At 38.0% G+C, this 14,354-nt stretch overlaps 1 protein-coding gene across 3 annotated transcripts in view; it reads right to left on the bottom strand.

The window, feature by feature from the left end:
• Positions 1-14,354, bottom strand: part of MLLT3 (myeloid/lymphoid or mixed-lineage leukemia; translocated to, 3) — a 259,223-nt gene that overhangs the window by 110,615 nt on the left and 134,254 nt on the right. Inside the window, exon 1 of one of the 3 annotated variants that reach the window (XM_015564733.1) lies at positions 1,807-1,986. The exons of the other annotated variants lie outside the window; for them this stretch is intronic. Within the exon in view, the coding sequence (XP_015420219.1) occupies positions 1,807-1,981 (175 nt within the window). The 5' untranslated portion in view covers positions 1,982-1,986. Of the gene's footprint in view, positions 1-1,806; positions 1,987-14,354 lie in introns of those variants that run through there. 3 annotated transcript variants of the gene reach the window in all.

Below are 14,354 nucleotides of genomic sequence, written 5' to 3' on the forward strand. Positions count from 1 at the left end.
AGAGAATTTTTTTGATATTTGCAACCAGAGTAAAGCAAAGATTTATATTTTTCATATTTATTTTATATATTTAAATGTCATTTAACAAAGAAAAATCAACCAAAAAAATGAATTCACGTGTCACCTCTGACAGGCGTGTCATAGGTTCGCCATCACTGATCTAGATCATACTCAATTTTCACAGCCCTTTGCCAGGCCCCCATCTGCATCTCTGATCTATCCTTTATTTCTTCTCCAGTATCCGTAATAACTTTTCCATGTAAAGAAAATATGTAAATTATCACAGCCAACCATGATTATTAATGACTTTATTTTAGTTGTTATCACCTGCCCTGCTTTTGGGAAACTGAGGAAAACTCCTCCTGGCCCAAAGGGTGAAAGTGTGCTAACGCAAGTACTACTTACGTCTTTGATGTGAATCACTCCACCCCTAGGCTCCTCACTTCTCTGAGATACCCTGATTTCTATGCCTAAAAGTGGCAGGAGCCCTTCCTTCCTTCGAAAATCCCAAATCCACAGTCTCCCAATGTTGTTGATGCCCATTAAGTCGCTATTTCTCACTTCACCCTAATATGAATGCTTACTGAAATATTGGTATACACACAAACACTTAAAATCTATTCACATCATACAAATATATGAGAAACAATACGGCTTTTGTGTTTCTTATGAAGGAAGGCTATTAGGTAAGCTCTTGGGAAATGAGAGACACCCTAAGAAGCTAAATATTATTTCATCCCACTAAAATTTCCATTAAGTCAAACTGGAGTCATTCTAGTTAAGCCTGCATTTGGGGTCTTGAAGAAATTCCAATTTCTTCACGAGGCCTTTCCAAACCACAAAGTACTATCATCTCTTCTCCCTTTATCCTCCCAAAGCATTAACTATCTGAACCACTGGTTCGATACCCAACAGAGTTCCTTATGACTCTATACTCAGGAGTTTCATCTGTAATTTCCTTTCATTCCTCAGAGACCGAAATATTTACCGCAGGAACATGAAGAGTGTTAAGGGCTCAGGCAAACCTGGGTGGCCATCCAGGATCCACCTCGGACTAGCCAAGCCACGCTCTATCTACAAAGTTACTCAAATTCTCTGAACCCCATGTTTCTCTTCTGGACAGTGTAGGGATTAAACAGGATGATGTACGGAAAAGACACAGCACAGATCCTGGAACACAAAGTTTTCAGTAGTGACTGAAGTGAGGCAGGGAATCTAACCTGTAAAATCTAACATGTAACCTTTTCAGCTAAGAAGAGAAAGGAGGCAGCAAGTAGAAAGCCCTGGATTTGGATTAGAAGATGGGTCCACAGCCCTGGACTAAGAATTCTCCAGACAACTTCCATTTCCTTTCACTTTAAAAGGGAATACAACATCTACGCATCTCTAAGCACGACCTTCAAAATGCAAGAAAACCACATAAGTGTGAGGCATTTTTATTACAGACGACTATGATGATGTACATGAAAACAGGTTAGGCATTCCACAAGTACACATGTGGTTACAGAGAGGTATGCTGAAGATAGGATGTTAACATTTGGCTGTCTCCTTTAGTCCACCTTAGAACCAATTCTCCAACTGACATCGGAAGTTAATCAGGAATGAGGGATCTCACCTGACCTTACAAGTTTCTCTAATAAAATATGAAAAAGCACAAGAGTGGCTTGGTCCTTCACCCACTGACCACCTGCCAACCTGTCATGGATATTCAAATACCCTGAACACTGAGGGTGGGAGTAACGCTACTAAATGCACTGAGCACTCCCAACCGCGCCCCAGCTAGAAGGCTAGCATTATACCCTCAACCTTTCTGGGCTGCAGAGCCCCTTTTTAGAACAGCAATTTCAGTGTCCAGGTTGTTGGGATTAATCGCGCCAATGTCATTTGAAGGAAGTTTATTCTGCGGGTTGCTGTACATGCCAGAAGTTATAGCTGCTCCTCTATACACCCTTTTGTATAATTCATTTTCTCTATTCTGCATGCAAATTGCTCCTAATATAGGAAACAGCTGTTAGTGAGCATATCTCATAGTTGAAAGTGTTAGATTTTTTTCCACCCTCTAAAGGAAATGATGTTATGTATTAATATTCCAGAGAAGTCTGGTATTATAAGAAACTGTTTACCAACACATACCTCAATTATTTTAAAATGAAATACTTTCATAAATAACAATGAACAATGTCTGAGTTCTTCATTAGAAGCAAACAATATTTTATACACAATAAATATGCCAGACAATCAGTAGCAATACAAAAACAAACTTACAGTTCTGACTGAAGAAAGTCAAATTAGGGGGAATAGTTTGCTTGTTTATTTGTTCGTGTATCTTATAACCAGAATCGTTAATATGAGTTTCTAACCCAGTTCATAAAAAGAAACAGGAGTTAAAACTAAGAAATATTTTAGCCAGTAGGGATAGTACATTAGACATAAAGCATTATTTTGAAACTAATAGAACCACATTTGGGATCTCCTTCTGTCATTCAACAACACTTCTTCATTAAGAATCCCTTTGCACAACGGTGGTATCATAGACAATTAGGTTTATCTGAGACACTATTATTGCTCATTGAGAATCCCTTTTCTTGGTCACTGACCACACTGTTACCTTTATAAGATCTAAGCATCTAAAACCCTTCAACTCATTTTTCCCCTCAGCTGTTCAAGAATTAGATAATCCCTAAGAACTATGTAATAAAAGGCCAGGTTTCAGAAGTTATTGAAGGGGATATTCATCTTTGAAAAGCCATCACATTTTTTTAGGTGACAATAAAATGGGAAGATCAACATTCAGTCTTTAAACTGTGAAAACTGATTCAGTAGAAATCACTGAAAACTCTCCTTCCTGTCAAAATCCAGCCGAAAGGTCAACTCTTCCAAGCTTCTCTTGCTGCCTTTATCAGGCTGGTGGATAACATTCATTCACCTTTAAGACGCCTCCACTAGGCAGAGCCCCATGAGGTCCGCCACCCCATCATTATTCATATTTGTAATTCCGGGTACTAACACTGAGTCTAGTAACAGGTACTCGACAAATGTTTGATGAATTGAACATTTTTAAGATTCATGCCACCCTTCACTAATTTACCATGGCTGAATGCGTTGCTTGCCGGAAGCTGCCAAGAGTTGATGTGAACTCATGAAATTCTTCTGCAAACTCTCTACAATCACCATAAACCTTAAAACATCGGTGCAGGCAATAAAAATTGTTGCCACAGATGAGTCTTGTCTTGAAAGCTGAATACCCAATAACTGGTTCTAATTCTGATAATACCAAATTTTATGAAACTGAGTTAACAGATTGGGCCAGAAGATCTCCAATGTCATTTTGAAACTAACATTATTATATAGCCATAAATAACATGTCTCTTCTCCTCTCCTTCCACACATCACTACCCGTGTACTCCAAGGTTCTAACTAGGAGACATTTTCAAAACTCTCTGTCCAAGAAACCACAGGTACCACGTAGCTCTAACAACACACAACACCCCAAATTCATACCTGAGAGGAACAGACCAAAGTTTTTATACATAATGAGTAATTTTCCCTAAAATAGCCTTTCAAAAATAATAGGCACCATGGAGAGCCCTGTGCATAATATGCAGTATGATGCTAAATATGTGCATCGACCATTAATGTATTTAATTGTTTTAAGTTGAGCAGAAAAAGTACACAAAATTAAAACACATAAAAACAGGGGAAGGGTCATGATTAAATTAATCTAGAATAAGTCAAATCCTTACTTACTGAGATTTTTAATATTCTTAATTTAGGAGAAAAGAGTTTCAAAAATGAGCTGGGCTTTGTACAGAGAAATAAGTGTCTCTTAGATGAATAAATAAATGTATGCTTATATAATAACCACATATAAAATAAATGAATTTATATTCATTAAGAGGTCCCACATAGCAGCACAATTTACAATAGCTAAGATTTGGAAACAGCCTAAGTGCCCATCAGCTGATGAGTGGATTAAAAAACTGTGGTACATCTACACAATGGAATACTATGCTGCTGTGAAAAGGAAGGAACTCCTATCATTTGCAACAGCATGGATGGACCTGGAGAGCATTATGCTAAGTAAAATAAGTCAATCAGAGAAAGATAAATATCACATGATCTCACTTATTTGTGGAATATAATGAACAACATAAACTGATGAACAAAAGGGGAAAGATCAACTAAAGGACTTGTATGCATGCATATAACCATAACCAATGGACCCAGTGTCTGTGTGGGGGATAAGGACACATATGTAATACCTTAATCAATAAAGAAAAAAAGAGATCCCATTTTTTAGCACTAGATAAAAAAGAGGAAAATATGAAACTCTTCTAGACCCTCATTTAAGCTTTAAAAAATATCATTAGGCAATAGGTGTGTCTTTTTTCCTAATCCTTAGGAAAACAGCTGGTAGACTTCTCTCCAGAACCTCTCTCCAGTGTGTTTGCTTAGACACTATGATTTAAGTCCATCTGAATACTTTTGTTAAGGACTTGGCCCAGTTGCCCATTGATAATTATTGGTTTTACTTTATTTACTGTATAGGACCCTTCAGGAAGGAAACACCAAACTCTTTTTATGCATAGACTGGTTATTACCACTGCCGTATGACAATGTCCCTTCCAGCTTGAGCATTTTGGACTCCTCCTTTCCTGCTCTAGTGCCACCACATCAGCCTCCATGAATAGTCAAAGAGGGCGCTGCATGGTCCATGTCTCTGCCCCCAACTGGTCCGTGTGAGCATTTGGAAGTCCAGGGCAAGTGTCCAGCTATCTGAGCCTGCCTCGTCACTGAACATGGATGGCCAAGCCCTTACACTTGTGACATGAAAAGAACAATCATCAACAGTTGGGTTTTGTTCTTGTTTTTATGAGCATGCACATGTGCGCGCATGCGTGTGTGCGTGCACACACACACACACACACACACACACAAATTCTATTGTTGCTTCTATTTAGCCCATTTCTAAACAAAACAAAAAAAAGTTTTCCCCCTTTGTATCACTTCCTCATTTCCCTGGAAAAGGATTAAAGATAACATCAGGCAACTTTTGAGTCCTATTATCGCTTTTACCCTGTTGGTATGGAAAATAGCACAATAATTAATAAATAATAATACAACAATAAACCCTGTGTTTCACATACTCACAGCTGTAACCCAACTTTAGTCCCACCCTTTATATATGCTCTTAAGCCCATCCTCAATTTAATTCAGTGCTTTCCAGGGCTGAGGCTGTGTCTCAAGCCTCTTCTCATCACTAAACCCAGCCCCCATTTATGAACTTGAATTAATGAAACATAGCTTTAGTATGAGCTTCAAAGGAAGAGACAGAGCAAGCCTGGCAGTTGAGAACAAAGGTCTGAATGTCAAGGAAAAAGTATGAAGGCATTGGAAAGTAAAGCAGCATAACGGATTAGTCAGTATCAGCAGAGACACAGAAAATAATGAAGAAGAAAAAAACAGGTAATATGGATGAACTTTATACTTAGATAGAGACCCTCATATTACCGCTACTCAGGGGGTCCAGGTGGGTAAAAATGGATTACACATATAAAAGAGGAGTTATTGACTTTGAAATAGTACAGACAACTAGAATAGGAATAAGAGCTCAAGATTCCACATTGGTCATTCTAAAAAATCTTAATGATGACACATAAAAATGACTTCATTTGTCAGTAACTTGGAATTTTTAACTAACAGACTCAGAATATCCCTAGCCTCTCTCTCCAGAGGGGAAAAATGGGAACATATTTTTAAAATATGTGAACATTTTCACTTTTCTGAGGAGTTACATCATTAGAGTTAAGCAAAGCCCATCTAGCTGAGGTTAAATCAATACATTTCAACTTGAGGGAATATAACTGAGATATTAAATTAAGACCATCATCACAATCATTTCTTCAAGGAACATATAACAAATGAGCCAACAAAACACATAAATTGCCCAAAACTATATAACATTATGAGTTGTTAGGAATATTATTCAAATGGAGAAAGCTTGAGATTTCTATGTCATGGAAGACCATCATTTCTTTTTTAAAGTTAAACCTGAGGCAAAATATTTTTTTAGAATACCAATCTTCAGAAAGTCCATCTGGAAAAGCAATATTAGCTACATGGAAAAGGATCTTGTGTTTGGGAGGAGCATCTTCATGCCGGTGTCTGCTACTACAGCTAAAAACCACTTCACCGGAGGTGGTGAACACAAAACACAATATACAGATGATGTATTATACAACTGTATGCCTGAAACCTTTATAATTTTATTGTCCAATGTCATCCCAATAAATTCAATTTTCTAAAAAGAAATTAAAAAGGAAAAATAAAAGCTGATCATGGTGGGGGGAAGAGATCCTCTTTATGGCTTTTATTATTTATCAGGTATAAAAAGTCACTCAAAAGCCCCACTTCCTAAAACAATCACCTCATGGTGTCTGGAGGTAGGAGAAGTAAAGAATCCTTGGGACAGCCCTCAGGCATCGAAGTTTTACCCCAAGTTTTACACTTGGCCCAGCTATCACTAAGGCCCCTGCTGCTTTTTATTTAGAAGAAGGGAAATGTCATCCTCATTTATAAAATTAATCTATCCTCTCGTTCATATAAATTCGTTGTTTTCTCGGGTAGTAGCCTAATTCATTCAACCCAACAGGCACTATATAGTCACAGGGCCACAAAGGTAAGACGGAGCCCTGATCTCAAGCAGATGACAGTCCAGCCAGAGATATTGTCATCTAAGTGCAGATTCTATTCTAGGGACGAGAGACAGAGCAATAAACACGGCCGACCTGGTTCCTGCACTTATGAAACTTATGTCCACTGTTGGGAGAAAAGGAAGGGGAGGAGGAGAGAAGAAAGAGAACACACATGGCAGGAAATATTGAGAAAGGAGGCATTGAGTAATTAGTGCTGCAATGAGAATAAAGCGGTATTGAACAAGAAACGCCCCGATGACAATAAAGCCAGGCTGACGTGAGGAGACTGGGGAACTCCTTCTCATTTTAGGTTAGTGTTCCCTGTCTGAGGAGGTGGCATTTAAGCTGAGATCTGAGAGAGAAAAAGCCAGGGGTGGGGGAAGCACTATTTATTTTGCTTACAGAGGAAGATGTGTGAACAACCTAAAGAAAACCTGTCCTCATATTTGCCTCCAGGGCTGCTCAGCCCCTTACCTGGTTTTCCTCTCTAATTGAGGTGAATGCCATTTCCTCCCTCCTGAACATTTCCTCCGTATACTTCTCTTCCATCGTAAATTCACCTTTTAACACCCACATAGGTTTAGCTATTATTATTTCACAATCTTACTTCTCAAATCATAAATTCTCCCCAATGCTACAAACTCCCAAGAAAGCAATACACCTGCTTATGAAATCTTCATTACAATTCTTCATTATGAAGGTTTTTTTTAAAGTAGATAGAATTCTTGGGAATTGTACAACCTAATTTTATTTGAATATATTTTTATTGAGGAGGGGGGAAGGAGAGAGATAGAAACATCAATGATGAGAAAGAATCACTGATTGGCTGCCTCCTGCATGCCCCAGACTGGGAATCGAACCCACAGCCCGGGCATATGCCCTGACTGGGAATTGAACCGTGATCTCCTGATTCATAGGTCAATGCTCAACCACTAAGCCATGCCAGCCGGACTGTACAACCTAATTTTAAATGACATACTTTTTTTAAAAAATTATGCCCATTGAAATTTTAGAGCTCCTGTACACAATACACACAGAAGAAGGAGTCTGGACTAAGAAGCACCAACCACATACAAATAAATCAGTGGCTTTAAGTGATAGTTGAGAAAAAGTAAGATCACAAGTGCAAAGCTATATGCTCAAGGGGAGGGAAATAGAGCTGCAAGGAAAAAAATGACATGGCTCAGTAGAGAAAGGAAGAGAACAGGAGTGATGACATTCAAAATATTAGAATACAGAAACTACAGTTTTCTCAAACACATACTCACATTAAAGGGCTATTTTTTAACTGAAATAATTTTTTCTTTTAATAAGACCACAGTATATAAGAGCCACTTTTAAATGTGTTACACCCATCTTTCTTCCATAGCTTGCAATTTCATTTTAATACTTGCCCTTTAAGCAGAGGACAATGAAGTGGTTTTATACACAAGAGAGATATCAACTGCATTAGGATGATACCAGTGGCGATGTGTTGTAAAATAATCAAATATAATAAATCAAAGAGCAGACCCATTTCCCATTTTTTTGAGAGATACAACAGCCTGGGATCGCCACAACCTAACGTCACAGAAAACACCAAAAGATAAGGATCCAAAATGAGTCAAGGGTCCGTTTTTTCCCTTCTCAGTTTTTGCTTTATTCCATTTTCAGTAGGAAAAACAAATGCTTCCGGGGAAGTAATCAGACTGTTCTAACTCTAGAGGAAGGATTAGAACAAGCTTTCTTTTCAGCATCGTTTGGACTCTGCTTTATTTTTCTGTTTAGCACTTGGCACAGAGATAGGCTCTCCTAAGTCTCCTAATTGATTTAAGCTCCATTAGATGTTACAAATGAAGACAGAATGAGGGTGACACTAATATGAGGGCAACTGTTTACACATAGTCATACAGGAATGTGGTTCCTGTTTAGCCTGACAATCTCTCAATCTTCTCAAATAAACCAGAGAAAATCCTGTATCCCCACCCTTGGAAAGCAGGGGTTTTCAAACTGGGTTTCAGGAAACCCTACCCCCCTGCAGTGTGTGTTAGCCATGGAGGCAGTTCCTATTGCTTGTATCAAAGCAATAGGGTGTTTGCCCCCAAACAATGGATTAAGGCCCCTTAGAATTATGTGGGGAAATAAAGTAAGCCACTGCTCAAATAAAATCTGAAACCACTGTTCACAAGGATGTTATAAAATTTTACCTATATCATTAAAGTAAATCTGCTTTTACAGAGTATAATTTTTTGCTTGCTCCTGCTAAATATAGTAATGATCTGCTTCCTCCTTGTCCTGCCCGTAAAAGTGAGTTACATCAATTTCTCAGATTTGCAGCTCTGGCATGCAGCTTCTGGCTAAATAGAGACAGAGGTCAATTTTTACAAAATACCTTCTGATTACCAAATGCAGTGCTAATTTCATGGTACTTCTCAGGAACTCTGAATTCCAGGAATTACTTCATAGGGGGAAGCAGCACAAGTATAAATGAAAGCAAAATCGGAACAAATGCAAAAACTGTAATTGTCAATATTATAGGTGGGAACTCACAAAATGGAACTTAGGGAACGAAACCTGTTTAAAGAAAGCAGGTATGACGTCGCCCAAAGGAGAAAGGAAAAAAAAAATGTAATGAGGAGTAATGATTCCAGAAAGAGCTTAGGAGAAGATTATAGTACAGGCTGGAGTATATGAGAAACATTCCACTGATGGGTAACTGAATTAGGTATTTCTTTATGAGATACTAAGGAAACAAATTTTCTCAGAGGGAGATAAAAAATAGGACATTAGTAAAGAATTTAAGTGCCAAGACTAGTGGTTTTATACTTACTTGAGAATAATAGAGAATTGCTCTTGTGAGAATAAGAACAAAGGTAGCCAAGCAATGCCTGGCCACATTGACTGCTGCTCCAAATAAACCAAGGAGAATGGAAAGTGCAGAAATGTTGAGACAGGATATGAAGAAAGAGAAGGAAAAAGGAGGTTAAAGGTTAAGATGTTACCACAAATTATTACTGTACCCAAAACATAAGCACTGAGGATTCCCCAGTATACTGCTGAAGTGTAGTGTAAGGGTTGTAACAGGCTTTGCTAATTTAAATCAAGGGACTGCTGAAAACTTTAATTTATTAACAAGCAGCGTTTTGTGACAGAGGAAGCTGTGGGATGTGGGGCCGATGAGCTGGTGGCCAGAGCTCTGGAGAAGAATCCACTGCTCAGTTCAGATCCCGCCTTGGACACTCGCTTATATGCTCTGTTCTTTATTCTAAACTGGAGATGATGCTATTGTGTACAGCATACAGCTCCCTGAAGCTTTAAGAGATCATCCACGCTAAAGGCATAAATGAGACAATCCCCATAAAGCTTTAAAACGCTTTCTAGAAAGTAGAACTCATCCAGTTATCTAACAGCAGTCAAATACAAATAAACATCACAGAATTTACTTTGTACTTTCCCAAATATCTTCTAAAAAGAACATTTTAAATCCAAATATTTACAATCAGTTCAATTAAACATTCTTAGATTTTATTGAGGGAGAGGGAGAGGGAGAGGGAGAGGGACTGATTTGTTGTTCCATTTATCCATTCACTCATCTGTTGTTTCCTGTATGTGCCCTGACCAGGGATCAAACCCAAAACCTTGGCATATGAGGAGGAGGCTCTAACTGAGCTACTGAACAGGACTTGGCCTTATAGCTTCCTGACAGGGATGTATGAAAAAAGAAAATACTCTTCACTTTGAGGAATTCTTTTGCCTCAATCCATCACTAACAGTTCTAGCAGTTGGTCCACACTCTTAGCCTACCTTCGGACTCATAAAGCCCAAATTAGCATATTTTATGCAAAGGAAGCAAATTAAGCTTCCAAGGTTATGTATTACAAAGCAATGACACTGAAATGCTGCAATAAAACAAACAAGTAGAAAATAGAAATGTAATCTGAATTTGAGTCGTGTGGTGCAGCAACTGAAAAATTATCAAGGAATCAAGAGACGTGGCTCTGGCTCCATTTCTACCACAAAAGCACCATCTGACCTTCGGCGAGTCCCTCCAACCACTCACCCCAGACCTTCTGTCATATGAGGAGCCAGCCTCTGCTTCAGAGGCTGCTTCAAACCTAACATTCTGTCATTCCAAAGACGAATCTTATGTGCTACTGCTAACTTGAAGATAAATGCGTTTTGCTTTTTATATCTTCATTTGGGCATAAAACATCTATCAGCTAAATACCATATCTGCTACACAAAATCAGGAAATTGGGACAAAACAAACAAAAGCAAACAGAAACAAAGATTCTGAATCCCAGCCGAGTGTTTTAAATGTTTCCTGATAAATTTCTTAGAGAATTTCATTTTTATTTGACCAATAAATAAATGAATACTAAAGTTCATTAATAGAGGCTGCCCCGTACAAAAAAAGAATCCTATATATTAGATTTTTATTTTCTTATTTTCATTCTGATTATGAAGTCAGATTAAATCTACTGAATAAGACCCTGTTTTATATGTATAAATCAAACTAGAAATGTGATTCCTCAGGAACTTGATATAATTTAGTTATAGTAGCGTATCAACTCCAGTATTAAGGAATGAAACATCAGAACACACTGCCAGCACTTATGAGAAACACCATGCTTTTTAAAAGCTAATGTAAAATATTAAGTCAACTGTTTGCACATTAGGCAGAGCACATTATGTAAAAAGCCCTCAGTGTTATGATTTTACTACACGTTGCACTTGTAGCACTCTTGTTCTTAATCACATTGAAACATATTACATTGCTTTTTAAATAGAATGCACCCTGCCACAATGCACTCCATCTTAATAGTATTCCAGAATAGCATGCCCATGTGAAAGGTAGGCTGATGAATAGGTTTATGCCCTATTCAAGAAGATGAAACAGCTCAATAGGAAGATTAAATAAGGCTCCTGCCAGTGGCTGAATCTTAAAGTCAAAGAGAACACAACTCAAACCAAATGTTACAGGCAAAGGTCAAACAAGAGAATAATTAAAACCCTAACTTGAGGAGCTAGCTAATGCTCGCTCATTCGGTGTAAATCAGAAGAAAAATTTCTCCTCTTAAAGTATGACCATAGTAACTTTCACTAAATCAGTCCCAAAAGATAAATTATAAATTGAATGAAGGTGAGTTAATTCTCAAAATAACGTTTACAGGGAACCACTCCTATTATGAAACTATTGGGCCTTAAATGCAAAACTACACATTAAAATCCTATTCTTATACCACATTTAAAAATGAATCCTAGATTTATTAAATATCAAATATTAACATAAATACAAATTTTGCTGAGCCTTTCAGTTAATATTTTACAGCATTCTACCATAACCCAATTCATTTCTATAAAAAGAAAAAACTTGCAAGGAATAACCAGTAATTTATGCTTCCAGGGCACCGTTTTTGTCTGTTGACTTGAATTTCTAGTCATCAGTCCCAAACCTTCTAGTGCGGGATTTAACTAAATGGATGAACATATTTCTCTCTATGTACACAGACCGCCTACAGAATGGAAATACAAACTCAGCTATAAGAAAATCTGAGAAGTATAAAACAGTGCTAAAGTAATAGGAAAAAGGAAAAGTTGTTTATCATGATAGTAAATATGTTAGAGGCACAGTAATCCCATCTGGAGAAAGCCTGGTTTGTTTAAATTTATCATAGAATGGCCTGGCCAGGTGGCTGTTGGTTGGAGCATCATCCCATTCTCCAAAAGGTTGTGGGTTTGATTTCCAGTCAGGTGGTGGGTTCAATCCCTGGTCAGGGCACCCCATATCAGAAGCAACCAACTGATGTTTCTCTCTCAAACCAATGTTTTTCTCTCTCTTTCTCCCTTTTTCTCTCTTAAATATATCCTCGGGAAAGGATTTGAAAATATTATCGGAGAATAGGAGATACATTTGTGTTTTATAAAAATACTAGAGACCCAGTGATAAATTTGTGCACAGGTGGGGTCTCTCGGCCTGGCCAGCATTCAGAGCCAATCAGGGTTGTCTTCCACCCCGAGGTCATTCGGGGCAGGCCGGAGCGGGCAAGGGGACTGCAGGAGAGTTGGCCGGCGGGAGTGGGAGGGGGGGGAGTTGGGAGTGGGGTGGGGAGGAGGAACCACGGGAGGTGGGCCTGCCAGTCGAGGGGTGGAGGGACTGCCAGAGGTTCGTTGGCCACAGGAGGTTGGCTGTGGGAGCGCACTGACCACCCAGCAGCTTGTGGGAGGGATCACGGGAGGTTGGCCGGCTGTGGGAGGCAGTCGTTTGGTCGTTTGGTTGCTTATGCCTTTATATATATAGATTCTCCTTGGGTGGTATCATACATATATTGAAAACCCACTATCTAATTTAGTTTCTCTTCCAAACAGTCACATTTTTGGACAATGACAATGATATCACCTAATGAACTAACTAAAGCACATGAATTAATACACACATGCCTACACCAATTACCCAGGTAGACTACCAAGAAATCAAGTAAGCTTTTTCTACTTATTAAGTCCTTTTAGTTGTTATTCTATTTTCATGAATAAATGCTGGTAGATAAATTCTAAATTCATCTGACTGTAATTTTGGGTCACGGTGGGTAGAAACTATACAACAGAACTTGAAATACCACAGGAAGAAGTGTTTAATATTTTATAATGATTATTTATTTATAAATAAATGCATTTACTCTCAAATACACTCCCACCCCCAAATAAACACATATCATACTTGCAAATAAATAATTTTTTACTCTTTATAACAAAGAGCAGTAAAATGTTTCAAGACAGCAAGTTTCAAATAATTTCTTCTTTATAGATAATAGGTATGATTTATTTAATACCTTTCACCAAGTCCCTGAAAGATTGCTGATGTCACATAAATCCATAATATAAGGAAATAAGTAGCCTAAGTAGCCCTGCCAGCTACTCCTTTTTACAGATGGGATATGACAACTTAAGCAATTTACTGAGAGGTCAGGGAGCTAATTCCTGGCATTCAATCAATAGATATTTATTAATGGCTTCTATGCCCAGCTCTCTGTGTTGGATGCTTGAATAAAAAGTACTTTCTCTTTTTTGCTTATTTGTATCTTCTCATTATTTTACAAAACAAAAATTATTACTTGTATACTGGAAGAAAAATGCTTAAAGCAATAATGTGATGCTGAATGAATTCAAGAACAGAGTAAGGTTTCTGAAATTTAAAATAGTTGGAAAGTCAGGGAGAAATGAGATAGATAAAGGTCTCACACCCATGTGTGCCTTCCACTATATACCTTTTCCTACATATATATAAAAAAACGCACACAATACATTAATAATTGAATTTTACAGAGAGCCAGATTTAGAACCAGCAAATCTGTGTTCACTGCCCAGCTCTGACAAGTTACATAATTCCTTTCTACCTCAGATTCTTCTATCCATAAAATAACTAAAAGCATCACTGTGCAGATCCAACATAATATATTAGGTAGGTTATGAGAAAATTATTTTGTAACTGCTAAATTCCTACCAAACATTAATCTTCTCACATGACTGTTCTGCCAACAGTTATCCATACTCCACTACATGGGGTCAAAGAGAAGGTGCCATTTAGCCAAAATTTTTGACTATCCAAGAGTTAGGTGTTAAGAGATATTCAAACATAGTCTCTGTCCGTAAGACCAGTTCCCAGCACTTTTCCTCCTGGAA

The sequence above is a fragment of the Myotis davidii genome, unplaced genomic scaffold, assembly GCF_000327345.1.
Source record: "Myotis davidii unplaced genomic scaffold, ASM32734v1 scaffold197, whole genome shotgun sequence".
Classification (NCBI taxonomy): Eukaryota; Metazoa; Chordata; class Mammalia; order Chiroptera; family Vespertilionidae; genus Myotis; species Myotis davidii.